Raw genomic sequence first — 18,511 nt, forward strand, 5'->3', positions numbered from 1 at the left:
AATTTATAGAAGTACATCATTAGTTATTTTCATACAATTTATTTTCCGAAAATAATATGTTGAGTCGGTATCAATATATTTTACTAGTTGAGAAGCTCATTTTGCTAGTTACATTTTTAACAACTAGCACATTTTAGCAATAGGTTGCTAGTGGCTGAAAAAGTAAATTTCTAGCCCTGCCAGATGCACGTGGCGCCCTTCTTTTTCTACTAATGGAGGAAAACTTTATCACTAATCAGAGTCCCATCATACGATTCTGCACCTTGGTGTCTCATTTTATTGTTTTAAATTAATTTATGGCTATTTGTTGTATCTTATGGATAATGGCAACGATTTATGCCTCCGCAAAAGGGGGTAATGTATTCACAGTTGTGTAATACGCCTTTTTCACACTGCGGTAGACATAGCGTTTCGGCCATATTTTTGTATAGTGCGTGTTGCTATTATTTTAATTAAGTTTTGACAGACTAAACAAATTTTAATTTTTTTGTTACTCATACAGTACTTAAATATATACTTTGCGAACATTTTAAAGAAAAAAATATGTCAATACGACCCTCCGTTAAGGAGTTACGATTCTTAAAGTAACATGAACCTCCAAAAATATCTCGAGATGAAGCCCATTTCGAATTGAAGCCTCCTCTTTGTTTGCAAAATTAGCCTCGAAAAGAAACCCATCTTAAATAGCATAGGCTTCTTTTCAAGATAATACAGTACATATATTGTGCAAGAATTTCAGAAAACAAAATTAATTAAAAACAAGCTTGGTTTATACATTAAGTGATTTAATGCCAGTTAAATACACTCCATAATACAGATTGATGTTACAATGACCTTATTTATAGTTTAATTGTACAAATTTACAAAAATTTACAGCATTCATTTTAAAAAGAAAACCCGCACCCCCCCCCCCCCCTCCCCCCCCCTTTACTTTGTCGAAAAGAAGCTCATCTCAAAAAGTAGCTTATCTCAAAAAGAAGCCCATCCAAAGTTTGTAAAAAAAAAAGAACCCCAGGGCTTCAATTCGAGGTTTTACGGTAGCGTATTAGAATAGGCCTATACAGTACACTCTACTACGTAGTTTCCTATCTTCATATTTGATCGACTCTTCTTTACCATACAGTTTACACATATAGTTGGCTCACGGGGAAGCTAATAGCCAAATTCATAATGAAAAGATTTGTGGAAAATCGTGTTTCCCTGTTTACAAAGTCAGCGTAACACACACACAGATGCACTAACATCATAAAGTACTCTGCTGAAAACAAAGGTTCCTATTATTAAATAGGAACCAAAAATGGTTGCCAACCTAGCTTTTTAAACCTTGTTTATGGTACACATAAGTCAAATTTACCATCTTGAATGAAGTGATCTCTGCATAAGATGATGAAAACTACAGTACAGTATTGGTTTTGTATTTATTCCACAGAGGGTATTGAAGCTATACTTGCTCACAGTGTGAGTGCATTTGAGTTGCTCTACCGTAAGAAATTAAATCGAGGATGTATTTTCCAGTACCTAGCAAACAAGAAGGTGGATGTATCTGTAAGTACTAGCAAGCAGGACCTAGCAGGGATGGTGCTTTATATTCTACAAGGTGTTGATTATTTAAATGTAAGTTATTCAAACTTTTCGATTTTCATTATCATATAATACAGTTATTTAACAAATTTGCCTATGGCGTTCTATCCGGTCTGGATGCATGTGGGTATTGGGGTGTGGATTATTGTAAATACAACCTTGAAAATGGTATGGAGAATTATGACTCACTATATAGCTGGACTGTAGGCTTAGTCAGCGAGCTGTCCAATTATTTAGGACGGCCACTTTTACCGTGACGGCTTGAACGGCTTGTCCTAATCAGCTCGGCCTAGTCTAATTGGGCCTGGTCTACCTTTAGCAAATTTTTTATATTCTTCAAATCTATCAAATGTTACATTAAACTAAAGCTAAATCATATTTACGTTTGATAAAAACAACATTTATTGATTGAATGTACGTTTTCGTACCAATATTCGGTTGGGATTCCCAAAGATGGCGTGGCCTGCCCTCCGGTCAGTGTCAGCCCACTGGCTTCCAATTTGGACAGCCTGTTTTCTTTTTCTGGCTAAACTTGAGCTGGACACACTGTAAAACTTTCATGACATGAACATTTTAAGGATGGGTAAGGGGCTGTTACAGGTGGGTGGCTGCTCCCACCTCCGCCCACCATACAGTAACTACATCCCTGCCAACCATTTGTAATATATTAATATTTTCAATCATCTAATGAATTTAGCTAGTGTTAGCTTCAACGTAGGCAACCCTGCTAAAAAGTCCTTCATTGAACGGTTTCTACAAATGGAATTCATTCACGAAATACCCAGAATGACCCAATACTGATTCGATTATAATCGTACAGAAATTCAATTTAGAGCAAGTTGCAAAAAATAATATTGATTATAAACTCTAAACCAAGAGTTTTCTAATGGCTTATTTGTGTTTCTTTGACATTCATTTATAATGTCAAAAAGAAGCCAATACAATCTTGATTAGAAGCCCATGTGCTTTTTTTCAAGATTACTTTTGCAAACTAAAGAGTGGGTGGGGGCATCTTTTCGAGATTAAGCCAATTAGGCTTCTAATCAAGATTTTACAGTACTTACTGTTGTGTTAGCCCCACCCGAAATAGACTGGGTTCTTAATCACTGAAAATGCTTGGGGAAAAAAAATCTGTTTTGGCACCAATGACATTCCATAGATGGCTTTTCTTGGTTTAGGGAATGAGCAAACAGTGAGGATTTTGATTGCTAATTGCAGTTCATGTAAATAGATATAGAGAAATTAATTTTATGCCTCCCTCTTCTTCCTACCCTCCCCATTTGGACCGCAATGAACCAACATTTTATTTTAAATTGCCTTTTATACAATCGGCTAATTATGTTAAATGAAGATTCAAATGCCTGTCAAAACAATATTTTCATAAAGTTAAAATTGTAATGGCCTACAAATCGTTCAATATTTTGAATATATTCAGTGTGAAAGACCTTTGTTTATAAATGTATTAGAGTCATTCCATGCCAACTTAACCAATTTCTAAAAAGTTTCCATGGTGACCATCTTGGACTTTTCTGAAATTTTACACAAATATACTTTGAGGGGTATTATGAAAAATTCCAAAGTTTCATTGAAAAATTCCCAAGTGTTCCGAAGCTACGGCACTTTTAAATTTTGAGGACACACCCCTTTTTCAGACTCGCAAAGAGTGGCGATATTTTGTTAGGGTTTTTGAAAGGAAATATTTTCATTTCTGGACATCTAGAATGACGTTCCGCAAACTATGGGCCGCAGCCCAAACATTTGTTCCGCGAAATATTTTTGGAGGGCCACGAAGCCCTCAGAGAATTTGAAAAAAAATAATATAAAAATATGTTTAAACATGGAGAAAGTAGTTAATAAAGCCGCTTTATTGTTCAATGTTACAGCGAATGCGCAGCACCTCCTTGCTTGTACAAACTGCTAAAGTGTCAGATTGAGATTTGAGCTATAGCAGGCCCGTAGCCAGGGGGGGTTTTTATGGTTCGGGCGAACCCCCCCTGTTTTCTAGCGAACCCCCTCAAATTTTTGAATGAGTCCCACTCGGAAAGAATGTCTGTTTTTAACTTACCCAGCATTAAATCAAAATTTAGCACCTAATTCATTATTAATTGGTCACCCGTTTTTAAATTGTATCCTGCGATACAAGCCTACATTCATAGCATATCTCAGCTTCAGAATTTCGGAGATTTAAATTGAACTCCGGCAAACCATGACACTGTCTCTTATACACATCTAGCACTGTTACAAAACCAAAATATATGAAGGCCATTTCCTGCTTGACAAAAAGATTAAAACTTGGTTTTTCAAAGGTTGTACTACCTGTGGTAAAATCTAGACCAAATTCAATTGAATTGGTAATAATAAAGATAAATAACTTTGAATGAGGCAGATTGCCAGAGGTTATGTAGGAAGACTCTTTGGAAATTGATAGTGAGAAAATCCAAGACTTTTGAAATGTTTGGGACCTGTGCAAATATTTTATATGGGTCCGTTAATTTGCGAGAAAAATATTTTGTTGTTCTATAAAGCTTGCTATGCCAAAACCAGCATCAGTGACCAAGACAAGAAAATTTACGTTTTTAATATCGTAAAAACCAACAACACACAGCCACATGGATCGATGGCCTTGTTTGTTTGATCATCGTACAGAATAATTTATTAAGATACAAAGCAACTGTTTTAATTTACGCTGATGTTTCAACTGTGTAAACAATATCTAGTATGAATATATATATTATAATAGTAATATTTCATTAAAAATACATTATAGTAATTGCTGACTTCATGTTAGTCTGCACTCACTTACAAGCGTACTGTACACTGAGTCACTAGGTGGTAGTGACACGCAACGATGCAACTCCAGTACTGAACATGTTCTCACTGCCAGAACATGGCAAGTGCTCTGCATGCGACCGCACCACGTTCGTACGATGGACTTAAATGACTCCACAACAAGCGATTAAAAAAAGAAGGGTGGGCTAAAATTATATTTATTACCTCCCAACCTTTCATTTAACAACGACAACATGATTTACCTTACGACGATAAATGTTTGGGTTATGGTTTTACAAAAAATTTATCATTAGTGGGGAACGAATGCAAATGAAAGGTAACTGTTCGCTGGTGTGACAAAATAAGTGATGGTAGTGGATGAACCGCCAGGTCGTCATCTTAAAGTTGAGGAGTAACTGAGTATGCGTGAAAGCTTGGATGAAGGAGAAAACTATGACTTGTGTGACTGAACCGTGTTCGGTTGAATCATGATAGAAAAAAGAAAAAAAATTGTCGGTTGAAAACACAAGTGTGCTGTATCATTTCTTTAATAAAATAGCATTTAATTGTGTACAATGAAATTTTGTCACTGACAGAACAGTTAATGATGTCAAACTATTGTATATACATGGAGGCTTAAGTTCATGATCAAAACTTCTTGCCAGGTTGTGGTATGTTGGTCCCTGACGCAGCTGGGTTGATGGGCCGCGGCTTGGTGCCTAGCATCGTAAATAGGCTGTGAAGTAAAAGTTTGTGGAACGCTGATCTAGAAAGCTACAAATTGCTACTCTGGCTCAGTTTTGCCCATACTTTCTGATTCTGCTTTCAGAATCAAGGTCTGAATAGGCACTAAAATCAATTTTATTTGGGCAAAATTAATTATGTATTTTAATTGTTAACAGTTAATGATGTCAAACTATTGTATATACATGGAGGCTTAAGTTCATGATCAAAACTTCTTGCCAGGTTGTGGTATGTTGGTCCCTGACGCAGCTGGGTTGATGGGCCGCGGCTTGGTGCCTAGCATCGTAAATAGGCTGTGAAGTAAAAGTTTGTGGAACGCTGATCTAGAAAGCTACAAATTGCTACTCTGGCTCAGTTTTGCCCATACTTTCTGATTCTGCTTTCAGAATCAAGGTCTGAATAGGCACTAAAATCAATTTTATTTGGGCAAAATTAATTATTTTAAGATTTTGACATCAGGTTGTGTGGTCAACTATTGGCCGAGACCAAATATTTTAATGGCAGTTTGTTATTTGGGATATAGACTATAGCCAAATGCAAGATTATTCCAATCAAACATCAAATCACAGATTTATGACAATCCAAAAATGGCCGCAGCACAAAAATTGACTCCCATACCCTAAATTTGAGGGGTCAAATAACTACGTGATAGTTAGCAATGGAAATGAAACTTACACAACTGGAAGATATGTGTCTTGGCCATATGCTGTATGGTAGAAATATTTTTACCTCAACTCAACCCCTTCAATATAAACTCCCAGTGTGAAAATGGTATTATTTTCTGTGTCGGCAACTTCTGGTTTCAACCCACCAACCTCAATATTACCTAACCCCAGTCTATAAGTCTAATTTAAATGTAGACTGCTGGTTAATCTTTGATGACTGCAGTGCTACTGAAATACAGTACTATAAAAATGCACTAAATAGACCTCTTACCGGTAACTATTTTTTAAACATGTACTGTACTGCATGTCATTGTTTGCATATAACCCTGACTTAAGACAGGCTCCGGGGAAAAAAAGTTTTGATATGATTCAAAACTGATTTTTTTTCAAGACACAAAAAGCATATTTGATGAAAAACTTGGGAATGGTTAACTAATGAGATATGATTTTTTGAATATTTAAAAACTGGGGGGGGGGAAAGGGTGGATAAAATGGTGGTTTGGACGATGAAATACCATTTAAACATCCATACTATAGGAATTGAGATGCCGCTTGTTGAATTACTCAGTGTGTTTCATCCAACTCTCTCCGGCATGGCACTCACACTGTTATGTCTTCAGCTTAAGAATATTGAGTCCTCCTCTCAAGACTCTGCTCCTTTTTATCTCCAAAGTAAGAACTGTAAACATTTTAACCTATGTCACCACAAAGATGACTTTGGTCATCAGAAAATATTCCAAGAATCATCTTTTTGCATGTGTCCAAAGATGTTTTAAAAAATGATGACGGATTTAAACTGAACGATTTTCTCACTCTAGAACTTTAACAGAAACTTAGTCCCACCATTGCTTTATATTCCATTGCAAATTTCAGCTGATATCAAGGGCTCAACAATCCAGAGCCAAGTAGCTGATGGTGAGATAACTGAAGATGGGCTACAGCCTAGGAGATATGTTGCCTAACTCTCCCTGTTAACCTTACCAGGGACTTTTTATTGCATGCCCCTGACAAACACTCTAGTCAGCCCCTGACAAACACTCTAGTCAGCCCCTTTGTTTGGACACCAAAAATGTAGGGACAAAGTGCTCTTTTTACAGAATTTCTCCACCAGACACTGAAAAAAATTACCAAATTTTATGTATATTTAATACTAATAGTAATACCCATGATAATGATTAATACTATTGCTAACATATTTAATGTTGGCTTTTCTTATTTAGCGTACATTTTATTCATTTGTTTTGTTTCTTGTTTAACTGTTTATTGTATCTGCTTGTAGCTCACAGGGTTGAGCTATTGGATTGATGTGAGTCTGTTTTTACACAGAAATAAATAAATAAAAAATAAAATAAATAAATGTAGTGAAATTTAACTGTTCCCTAGTTATAATTCATGGTGATTTTTTTTGTTTTATTATTTATTAGAATTTTGCAATGCTTAAAAATAACTAGATCTTTGCAAAATTGTGTATTTTTTTTTTTTTTTGAGTTGAGTTGAGGTAAAAATATTTCTACCATACATGGCCAAAATACATATCTTTCAGTTGTGTAAGTTTCATTTCCATTGCTCACTATCTACGTAGAATATTTGACCCCTCAAATTTAGGGTACGGGAGACAATTTTTGAGCTGCTGCCATTTGGCTATAGTCTATATTCCAGATAATTGCCATTAAAATATTTGGTCTCGGCCAATAGTTGATACACAACCTAAGGTCAAAATCTTAAATTAATTAATTTTGCCCTTGAAAACTGATGCTCATAACTTTTTAACGCTTGATTCCGATGCCAGAATCAGAATATATGGGCAAAACTGAGCCAGAGTAGCAATTTTTAGCCTTTTACTGTATGTCCAGAAATGAAAATATTGCTTTTCAAAAACCCTAGCAAAATATCGCTGTTCTTTACGAGTCTGAAAAAAGGGGTGTCTTCAAAATTTAAAAGTGCCGTAACTTTGAAACGCTTGGGAATTTTTTTTAATGAAACTTTAGGATTATTCATAATACCCCTCAAAGTATATTTGGTTAAAACTTCAGCAAAATCCTAGGCGTTCACCTTGGAGTCTATGGTTGAGTTTGCATGGAATGACTCATGTGCGGAAACAACTAGATCTTTCTGAACATGAGTATGTGAACATAGGTCCTGGTACAGGGCTTCTCATGTTTTTCAGCATTTGCTGAGTCCAGAACACTATCACCAACTCTGTAATGAAAAACTGCTTCACTCTTCTGAAATCCTCATAAAATTCCATACATGAGATTGCATACCCATAGTTTTCCATTCTTTTCCTACCAGCTTTGAGTGTTTTGGCATCGTTTGGTGAGAGAGTGCAGAAATTGAGAAGGTGGACTGGCCTAGATTGCTTAATAAACTTTCTGAATACCCTTTTAGATTTTGATATATAGTGTCATCTTTTTTCAGGACAGAAACCCCTGCAGTAATGAAGCTATCAAGACAAAAGGTGCTGTAATGGAATCGCCATCCAAAAAAAAAGTAAATAAATATCACATCTTAAAGAAAGAAAAACAAGGCCAAAAATGAAGCATGCAAAGTTAAAAGAAAAGTGCCAGACTCATCAAATGTATGTTATTCATTCTCCCCGAATAATACAAATAGTAAACATGACATTTCAAGGCTTAAAGTATGTTAAATTCCTTATTTTTCAGAAAGAAAAACAAGGCCAAAATGAAGCATCCAAAGTTAAAAGAAAATTACCAGATTCATCAAATGTAGGTTATTAATGCCTCTGAATATTAAAAATAATAAGTATAACATTCCTAAGCTTACAGTATGTTAAATTCCTTACTTTTCAGAAAGAAAAACAAGGCCAAAATGAAGCATCCAAAGTTAGAAAAAAATTACCAGATTCATCAAATGTAGGTTATTAATGCCCCTGAATATTAAAAATAATAAGTATGACATTCCTAAGCTTACAGTATGTTAAATTCCTTACTTTTCAGAAAGAAAAACAAGGCCAAAATGAAGCATCCAAAGTTAAAAGAAAATTACCAGATTCATCAAATGTATGTTATTCATACTCCCTGTATGTCATACCCATGCTTTCAAATTTTTAATCTGGAGAGCATTAATAGGGAAGGGGTAAAAATCCACCACAAATTTAAAAAATACCACAAATGTCAAAAAACATTCCTGGAAATGTCAAAATAACTACTAATGTCTTAACATGTCAACCACAAATATAGAAAAGTTTAACCCACAAGTGTAAAAAAAACCTGCAAATGTAACATTTCGCCTACAAATGTCAACAGCAAATGTAAAAACTCACTGTAAGATAAGTTATTATCAGATCTATGGGTGTGTTTATGTGTGAGGTTTTAGATTGTCTCTCGTCACCAGAAGGAGTCACATCAGTTAAAAATAAAAGAATCTATTTTTTGTGATAAAACAATTTTATCAATAGTAACGAATCACCAAAAATTAAAATAAAGGTGCAAGAATCATTGAGTGTAGTTTTGTAACTATCACTGAAATTGGAGATTGTATGGCTAGTAATAATACCACCTTGCATGACTGTGAAATGGACAAAAATGTTCAGCATTTCCCTACCGTAAAATACTGCAACCATTTCAGATAGGGGATAGGGTGCTGTTACAACATGTAGCTTTCTAGGGTAGGCATAATTTGTAAAATATTACTGAAACCAGTATGTGTTGATATAAAGTGATGTATAATATGTTTATGTCGGGGTAGGATAAAAGAAATAAAACGGACATTTCCATGCTTACAGAATGCTCAATTTCTATCTTTTTAGAAAGAAAAACCCAGCCAAGAAAAAGCATCCAAAGTTAAAAGAAAACTGCCAGACTCATCAAATGTAGGTTATTCATACTCCATAGGTCATACTCAGGGTTTTCAATACTTTTCCCACCAGCTTTGGGTGTTTTGGCATCGTTTGGTGAGAGAGTGCAAAAAATGAGAATGTTGAACATTCCGAGATTGCTTAAATAAACTTTCTGAATACCCTTTTAGATTTTGATATCAAGTGTCATCTTTTTTCAGGAAGGAAACCGCTGCAGTAATGAAGCTACCAAGACTCAAGATGCTGTAATGGAATCGCCATCCAAAAAAAAAGTAAATAAATATCACATCTTAAAAAAATATAGGCTACTTATTCATTCTGTGGCAAAAATGAAAGTAAGTTTCTACAATTGCAGACTGTATGGCCAGTAATAACACCTCACATGAATTTGAATGGACAACAATGTCCAGCATTTCCCTACCTTAAAGTACTACAACCATTTCAGATAAGAGATAGGGTGCTATTGCAACATGGAGCTTTCTAGGATAGGCATAATTGGTAAGATATCACTGAGACCAATACAGTATGTGTTAATATTAATAAATAAAGTGATGTATAATATCGTTATGTCGGTTAGGATGAAAGAAAAAGAATAGACATTTCAAATAAGACAGTATAATACATACTCCAAGTATTGAAATACACGCCATCGTGTTGGGATTCAATATTTCGACATTAATTATGTCATCATCTGGAATGATGTAAGCATTTCAATGCTTACAGTATGTTAAATTCCTTACTTTTCAGAAAGAAAAACAAGGCCAAAATGAAGCATCCAAAGTTAAAAGAAAATTACCAGACTCATCAAATGTATGTTATTCATACTCCCCAATAATACAAATAATAAATATGAGATTTCTATGCTTACATTATGTTAAATTTCTTACTTTTCAGAAAGAAAAACAAGGTCAAAATGAAGCATACAAAGTTAAAAGAAAATTACCGGATTCATCAAATGTAGGTTATTAATGCTCCCTAAATAATAAAAATAATAAATATGACATTTCTAAGCTTACAGAATGTTAAATTCTTTACTTTTCAGAAAGAAAAACAAGGCCAAAATGAAGCATCCAAAGTTAAAAGAAAATTACCAGATTCATCAAATGTATGTTATTCATACTCCTTGAATATCATACCCATGCTTTCAAATTTTGTTTATCTGGGGAGCATTAGGAAAGGGGTAAAAATCCACCACAAATTAAAAAAATACCACAAATGTCAAAAAACATTCCCAAAAATGTCAAAATAATTACAAGTGTCTTAACATGTCAACCACAAATATTGAAAAGTTTAACCTACAAGTGTAAAAAAAACCTGGAAAATGTAACATTTCGCCTATAAATGTCAACAGCGAATGTAAAATCTCATTGTAAGATAAGTTATTATCAGATATACGGGTGTGTTTATGTGTGAGGTTTTAGATTGTCCCCCGTCACCAGAAGAAGGAGGACCCCACTGCAAACGAGTCTTTGCACTTAATGGGTTATTTTTGGTGTCATTGTTTCACTATCCTATCCTGTGTCCGTGTATATTACGAACACACAACTATAACAATTGTGTCAATCAGTCAATCATCAATTTACACTGCTATATTTTGACAAAACGAAACCAAATGCTAGAAATTTTGTCAGGAAACTAACAAAATACAAATAGTGGTATATTTATGACATAATAAATAATTTTGCTTGAAGCATTGCCTTATAAATTCGTAAGCTTGGTGTTTCAGGTAGATTTTGGAACCTGCTTATTAGTATGTATTCATCTGTTATGTTTGCTGTTAATGGCCTCAAACAGGGGTAGCTTTATGTCCTATGTTATTTAATTTTTTACTAGTGATCTTCCAGCCACAAAAAAAAAAATGGAAATTTCATTAAAAAGAAATTTTTTATTTTTATTATGCCTGCATCGAAAATAAGATATATATTTCTTCCTAATTATATAAATTTAAAGCATTTAACCATCCCATTACTACATTGTTTACATTCAACAATAATTTTTTTTTTTCTCCTCCATCTGGATGTTTTTGGCAAAACAATGTGCTAAATGAAAAACCAAAATTGTATTACAAGGTATATAAAAGGTCTCACTGTATTTATATTATAATTAAGCTTATTTCAAAGTCTGCAATCATAATTAGTAACTAAGGACCTCAAAAACAAAAGTCAGATTCAAAACGTACCAGTCTGAATAACTGTAACAACATAGATCATCAAAGTCTGCATCTCATGGAGTGAAAATACTTCCATATTTCAGCTTAATTGAGGGAAAAATAATTACTTTTACAGTTGTTTTTCACCAGAGTAGCTGTCTTGTGACCACATGTTAATTTTTACATATTTCTGCATTCGCTAGCCGTGTCATCAGCTGTTTTGTAGTTTCATAATATTTACATATTATATATGATGGGTACTAAATAGATAACCATCCTGAAAAATCCATGTCCTAGATGTCAGACCTACAGTATTTACATATGGGTCTAGGCCTAATTATAAATTTCTGTAGTCTTGTGTATTTCCGTCTGTAATTAGGTCAGTCTTCTTTTAGTAGTCATTGTTTTCTTTTGTCGAAATATAATTGCGACGTTTAACATACTAGAGGGTAAGCGAGTGAAGCGGGCTCACTCCTGACCCATTGGTGCTGGCTGTTCAGTGCCCAGATAGGCTCGATATGAGCCACGATGGATGGACAATAACCAGGATATATTCTGTCTCTTATACACATCTAGATGTGTATAAGAGACTTGTTTTAATGTGCCATAAATCTGTTATTAATTTGAATTAAAAAAACTTTGTTAGTTCCTGCAAAAACACATTCAGTACTTATACAATTACAATTTCTAGCTTTTGTTTTCTTTTTGTCAAATCATGGTAGTGTAAAAACGATTGACATGTAGTAGTTGTGTGCACGCTCCTAACTGAGGTAAAAGACATATTGACACCGTACAAATCGTAATAAGCAGTTAATTAGGGTCTTTCAATATTTTAAGGATTTTAATGCTTAGGAAAACCTCACACACATACATCGTTAGTATGTACACATATACATACTAACGTACCCTACAATAAGTTTTTACATTAGCGATTGACATGTGGTGAACATTTTTTACTTTTTAAGGCGAAATGTTTTAAAATGATTAATAATACTAAAACCAGTGTGTGTTGATATCAATAAATAAAGTGATGTATACTGTATATCATAATAAGGGGGTAGAATAAAAAAAATAAATATGATATTTCTATGCTTACAATATGTTAAATTCCTTACTTCTTAGAAAGAAAAACAAGGCAAAAATGAGGCAGCCAAAGTTAAAGGAAAAGTGTCAGACTCATCAAATGTAGGTTATTAAATTCATACCCATACTTTCAAATGTTTTTATCTAGGAGCGTAGGGTGGCTTTGGCATGGTTTGAGGAAGTGTGAAAATCGAGAATGTGAAACTGGCCTAGATTATTTAAATAAACCTTCTGAATACCCCATTAGAATTTCATATCAAATGTCATCTTTTTTTCAGGAAGGAAACCGCAACGATAATGAAGCTACCAAGACTCAAGTTACTGTAACAGAATTACCAACCTTTCAACAACAAGTATTGGCTGTGCAGTTTTCTAAATGGTTTTATGCCCTGCTGAATTCATACAACCCCTGTCAGGCAAAATCTCCATTGGAGAGTTGGGGTCCTCATCATTTCTGGAGTGATTGTCAACTTGTTATCAATATTTGCTTGATAGATGAAGATAGGAAAGAGACATTTGAAGGAGCAGATGTTGTTTCTGAGCGATTATTAAGCATGGCCAAAGATGAATTATTGTTGTTTAATCCAAATTTAGGTGAGTTTGGGACAAAAGGCAAAATGAATAAGCATGGAGTGACGATGGTGCTTGTGTGTGGTACTCTACATAGGAAATCTGAATGTCTTGGAACATTTGAGCAGTGCTTCGCTCTTATTAGTGATCCTACATTTCAAAATAATTGGAAAGTAAAGTTTACTAATTTAAGTATCATGCGAAAAGATGTAAAAAGTACCCCAAGACTTAAGGATGCATCTCTGCTGGCTCTGACAGCTGAGTGACATTAAATCTTTTAGAAAATACATTATTGTATATAATTCTTCAGGTTCGTTTGAGCTGAGTGCTTGTCTAATTGGTATGGTTCCTGCCTGTTGCATGCATGCAAGCTTTTATAACATTTAATAATCATACTTTTGAGTGTGCTATGTTGTGATACAAAGTTTCTATTGTGCAGCATTGTAGAATATGATATTGTGTAATATCAACATTTTACTTTTGACCTCAATTTTACTTGTCTATCGTTATGTGCCATGACTTGAAAATACTGAGAATTTAATAAGTAAGGTACCGATATTTGGTATTGTGTATAAGAACAGATGCCTCAATAATATAAGGATCTTGATATTTAAAATATCTCACATATTGTAGGCAGTGAGTACAAACTGTAAAACACAAATCAGTGATTAGTAGAACCTATTACAATATATCATGTTGAGCATGTTCTTTTTTATGTTGCTGTAAATTGTTTGTATCCATAATAACTGAAGTCTTTTAATGCTTGTGGCACAATATTTATTGAAATTAAATTTTTCTTCCAGAAATTGCTTTTCATTATTGTATTATTTTTACTTTATTATTTTTGTCGTTTTTGTTAAGCATCTTTTGGTTGTTATTCCATATTATACATTATATAACTTAAGCTTTTTAATGATAATTATTATTATAATATTTGTTATTATTAAGGTAGTATTCTTGAGTAAAATGTTGTGTTCTCCACAACCGTCTACTTTTTGTAAAAAGGCCAAATAAAATCATTGCGACAAGTACAGCTTCCTGGCAGTCGAATCGCTTGAACTTGAAGACTTAAACCACCGTAATAGTTGTAGATTCCTCCACAGCCTGTTATTACAACAGCATAAAAATAACGATATTTGACGTAGCATCGGCCAATAGGAGGAAAGTACGAGAGAGAATCTTGAGTGCCTACTTGATAGTTGATGTAGAATTGGTTACAATATGCCGATCTGTATATAAAATAGATTTAGTTTAAAAATTAAAATTAAAAATCAAGAACTAAGTCTACAATCAATCAATCAATCATTTTATTTCCAATTCAAAGAATTTACAACAGATAAGTAGTAAACATTGAAAATCAAAATCAAAGGAATTGGAAAAAGGCAAACATAACAAGAAGAACTTTAAGCATGTAGCCCAAATAATAATAAGAATAACAATAATAATAATAATAATAATACTGTAATAATAATAATAATAATAAAGCTGTTTAATTCGACAACAGAGGAGTATAAAAACCACCTTGATAACTGCTTGGATTTAATCAAACGTAGGTCTAACATTGGACATACTATATATACTTGTTCATTTTGAAAATACTGTAGAAGTATTGATGAGTTTTTTGCCATGTTTATAAATTTGTAGACAATATTTTAAACCAGCAAAACCAAGCTTGTACTCGGAAATACTTAGTGCATTTCACTACAGATATTACAAAGAATGAACAGATAATAATCAGGTATATCTACTTACATTATTTACATACATTTTAGATTTTAATTACTGTTCAAACTTGCTATATCAATACAAATAAGTATTGTTAGTCAAGAAAAATTCAGGTATCTCACCCAGGATTCGGACCCAGGATGGTTTTAAAAGTAAAGCATCATAACTACCAAGCTCCATTAAACTTTTATTTTCTAATCTTGGCATCCATTTGAAATTTGTTGACACTTACATGCAGTAAACAACTGGGAATCGCTGTCTGAAGTAGTACGCCTGGAAAATCCTGACCCATTGGTGCTGGCTGTTTAGTGCCCAGATAGGCTCGATATGAGCCACGATGGATGGACAATAACCAGGGTATATTGGCCCAGGGTATGGTCGGAAATCTGGAATGTAGTCAAATTGATTGTTAGCTGCAGTGCCATCAGTTTCTGCTCCGCCTGCTACTACCGAGGGCTCAGCATTCGATGGAATTTGGCTAGAATTAAATAAATTGAAATACAGGTAAATCAAAACATCATCTCTCGTATAAAATATTACATGCGACTCTCGTAGAAATGGACACAGGAATTAAAGGATCAATCCAAGGGTGCATTCAGGCTAAAATTTGAGGGGGTCAAGCCTTGCAAGCGCAGCAAGCATCTAGGCTGGGGACCAGGGCCTACAAGGGCCCCGGTGCGACCTATAAGCTATTCTAGCTTAACCCAGCTTCCTATGTGTGAGCATTTCATTCAGTTGTATAAAAGTTAGAACTGCACGTATAGCCCTCTGTGGTCTAATGGGTGTGATACTCACCTTGACAGAGGTTGCAGGTTCGAATCCCGCCAGAATTTTCATACAACTGAAATAAAAGGAACTTTTCGTTGATGACCCATGCTTGAGCATATTTGAGCACTGTTATTATTTATCCATTTGTTTATATTGTCACGGTGCTACGCAGCAAACTTGATTTAATATATATATACTGTCTCTTATACACATCAGATGTGTATAAGAGACAGGTCTAGGAATGCAATGCGAATAATGTGTAGGCCTATAAATCAAATAGATAATACAGTGCTCAAATATATAAGAACATGATGTTGTAAATCGTATCAAAAATAGTTCATCAACGAGAGTTCCTTATTATAGTTGTATGACAAAAGAGGTCTCTGGTGGGAATTAATATATAAACTCACCTGTCAAAATTGACGGCAGTTGAACTCACTCCAGCTTCGGCGAGGTGGGAGTTGAAGGTTGACGCAAGTACGACGCTATCTTCATCATTGGCGTCAACATCTTCAACTGCTTGACTGCTTGTTTCTAAAACGGATCCAAAATCTGCAGTAATTCTTTTTTGTGAAAACGTGACAGTAGTTGATATCCTAGAATTTGGAATATATTTAAATGAATTAAGTAATTTTCATCACTATAATCAACATTATCATTAGCATCGTCATCAAATGTTATTGTCTTCGCCCATCGTTAACGTTCGCGACATCATCTATCATCAGATTTATTACCTCCGCGAAGGAGGTTATGTATTCACTGTTATCTTTCTGTTTGTCTGTCTGTGAGAAGCTATGAGCAAGGTTAAGCAAAAAAATAATTAATGGATCATCATCAAATTTAATGGAATGGTACATAATGTTGATCGTACTGAGAAAGACACCATTCAATTTTCGGAAGAAAAGAAAGGTCAAAACACAAGATGAAAGTCACGGAAATTCAATTATGAATGAATGGATGGATGGATGAACATACTGTCATTTACAATACCACTACCGATACAGATGCATGATAATATGATTGATTGGTCGGTCGGTCGGTTGATTGATCGATTGATTTCTCGTCAATTATTATACTTACGGATCGATCTTTATAATATATATAAGAAAAAGAGATGACTAACCTACATGTTGGGGCCAATACTAAAGATGACGACGACGGAGCAGCATTGTTTAAAGAAAATGAGACCGCCTCTCCTGAAACTCCTCGGCTAACGCACAGCAAGCCAACAATGGACAACTGATTTTTAAATTAAAATACCGGTAGTTCATAATTAAATATAATAATAATAACTTTATTGTTTCTCTTTTGTAACAGAGGCACAATCGCTAAAGAGATGTGCAACAATAATTCACAATATAAGAGTAATAATAACATATGTACATTTGTCTTGCTATAGACATTTCTTACTTAAATATACACTGTCTAATTAATACTTTATCATTTTGAATTTTTTACTTAACTAATAACGAAAAGAAATTATAATACGCATCCCAAGAAATGAAATACACGCCACCGCGCTCGACACCGTTCACGCCATTTCCAGGAATTCCTGACGATGCGTGACCAATGCCGAAACTCGACGGTGCGCATTTCATCTCCCGGAGAATGCATTACACTTTATCTGAATAAACTGAAAAGAAACATAAATGAAACTTAAGAAGAAAAAAGAAAAGAAAAGAAAAAGAAAAAAACACGATAATAATCATTTTTTTCTCTCTCTCTCCTCCCTCCCTATCCCCTTTCCTTTCCTTTTCCTCTCTTTTTCTTCTTCCCCTCTCCCTCCTCCTCGTCTCTCTCTTTCCTCTTTTTTTTCTTCCCCACTTCCACGACTTTTTTCTCTCTCTCCCCTTCTCTTCTCCCCTTCTTCCCCTTTTCCTTCTTTTTTTTCTTCCCCCTCTTCTTCCCCCTTCTCTTCTCTTTTTTCCTCCTTTTCCTTTCTTTTCCAACAAATTTATTTATGAAGGAATTCCTTTTTAATTGGTGCACGGCACATAAATGAACAATATCAAAATAGGCAAAACAACTCAAAAACAGCGAATGTACCGTAAACCACCTTCTGCATTTAAACAAGTTATTATAATTTAATTTTGTATTTTTTCTAATTAAAGCTAATGTAATTAACTTAAATATATAAAGTAGAAGCAATTAAAATATTTCATATAGTATTCAAGTTTATTAACTCAATAAAGACAATAATTACAAAATACTTACCAATACGATCATCATGACTTGTTACCAAAAACAAAAACAAGGCAATATGGATATTATACTATTACAACGCATTTATACTAAAATATAATGCCAAGAAAGATATGAGTGTTCTCTTATTGTCTCCTTTACGGTCCTTCAACGCAATCTCGGAATTAGTACCATTAACACAATATGAAAAAGCACTCTTGTTTTTACAATGAAAGTAAGTCTGTATCCGCAATTATTAATAGCACACAAACATAATAAGTAATAAGTACCAGGGTGAATGTCTGGGTCTACTCGTAACTGTATTTATGATACTTATTGTTCAAATTACACAATTAAATTAATATAATTAACGAAGCAAGGGGATAATTAAATCAAACCACACATTATAAATTCATCACAGAAAAAAAATTTTTTTTAATAAATATAATGATTAGAGTA

General features: G+C 34.1%; 2 protein-coding genes across 14 annotated transcripts in view; one reads left to right on the forward strand and one right to left on the reverse strand.

The window, feature by feature from the left end:
• LOC117119834 (uncharacterized protein C3orf38 homolog) overlaps nucleotides 1–13,736 on the forward strand; it is an 18,518-nt gene extending 4,782 nt beyond the window's left edge. For 3 of the 13 annotated variants that reach the window (XM_033264784.1, XM_033264791.1, XM_033264797.1), the window contains exons 2-13: nucleotides 1,430–1,614; nucleotides 8,178–8,249; nucleotides 8,423–8,485; nucleotides 8,570–8,632; nucleotides 8,717–8,779; nucleotides 9,529–9,591; nucleotides 9,777–9,848; nucleotides 10,324–10,386; nucleotides 10,471–10,533; nucleotides 10,619–10,681; nucleotides 12,848–12,910; nucleotides 13,087–13,736. In XM_033264784.1, the coding sequence (XP_033120675.1) occupies nucleotides 1,430–1,614; nucleotides 8,178–8,249; nucleotides 8,423–8,485; nucleotides 8,570–8,632; nucleotides 8,717–8,779; nucleotides 9,529–9,591; nucleotides 9,777–9,848; nucleotides 10,324–10,386; nucleotides 10,471–10,533; nucleotides 10,619–10,681; nucleotides 12,848–12,910; nucleotides 13,087–13,644 (1,391 nt within the window). In that variant the 3' untranslated portion in view covers nucleotides 13,645–13,736. The remainder of the gene's footprint in view (nucleotides 1–1,429; nucleotides 1,615–8,177; nucleotides 8,250–8,422; nucleotides 8,486–8,569; nucleotides 8,633–8,716; nucleotides 8,780–9,528; nucleotides 9,592–9,776; nucleotides 9,849–10,323; nucleotides 10,387–10,470; nucleotides 10,534–10,618; nucleotides 10,682–12,847; nucleotides 12,911–13,086) is intronic. The other 10 variants (XM_033264790.1, XM_033264789.1, XM_033264788.1 and 7 more) reach the window with 10 other exon arrangements.
• Nucleotides 13,737–14,248: 512 nt separating this feature from the next.
• LOC117119836 lies at nucleotides 14,249–18,162 on the reverse strand. Its single transcript, XM_033264800.1, has 5 exons — nucleotides 18,086–18,162; nucleotides 16,995–17,110; nucleotides 16,282–16,467; nucleotides 15,336–15,581; nucleotides 14,249–14,607 (listed from the first exon to the last, which is right to left on the reverse strand). The coding sequence occupies exons 1-5, from the start codon at nucleotides 18,098–18,100 to the stop codon at nucleotides 14,367–14,369; spliced, it is 804 nt and encodes a 267-aa protein (XP_033120691.1). The 5' UTR covers nucleotides 18,101–18,162; the 3' UTR covers nucleotides 14,249–14,366.
• Nucleotides 18,163–18,511: the final 349 nt, after the last annotated feature.

Source organism: Anneissia japonica, unplaced genomic scaffold, assembly GCF_011630105.1.
Source record: "Anneissia japonica isolate Jap-2015-1 unplaced genomic scaffold, ASM1163010v1 scaffold724_len3256291_cov202, whole genome shotgun sequence".
NCBI classification, from domain to species: domain Eukaryota; kingdom Metazoa; phylum Echinodermata; class Crinoidea; order Comatulida; family Comatulidae; genus Anneissia; species Anneissia japonica.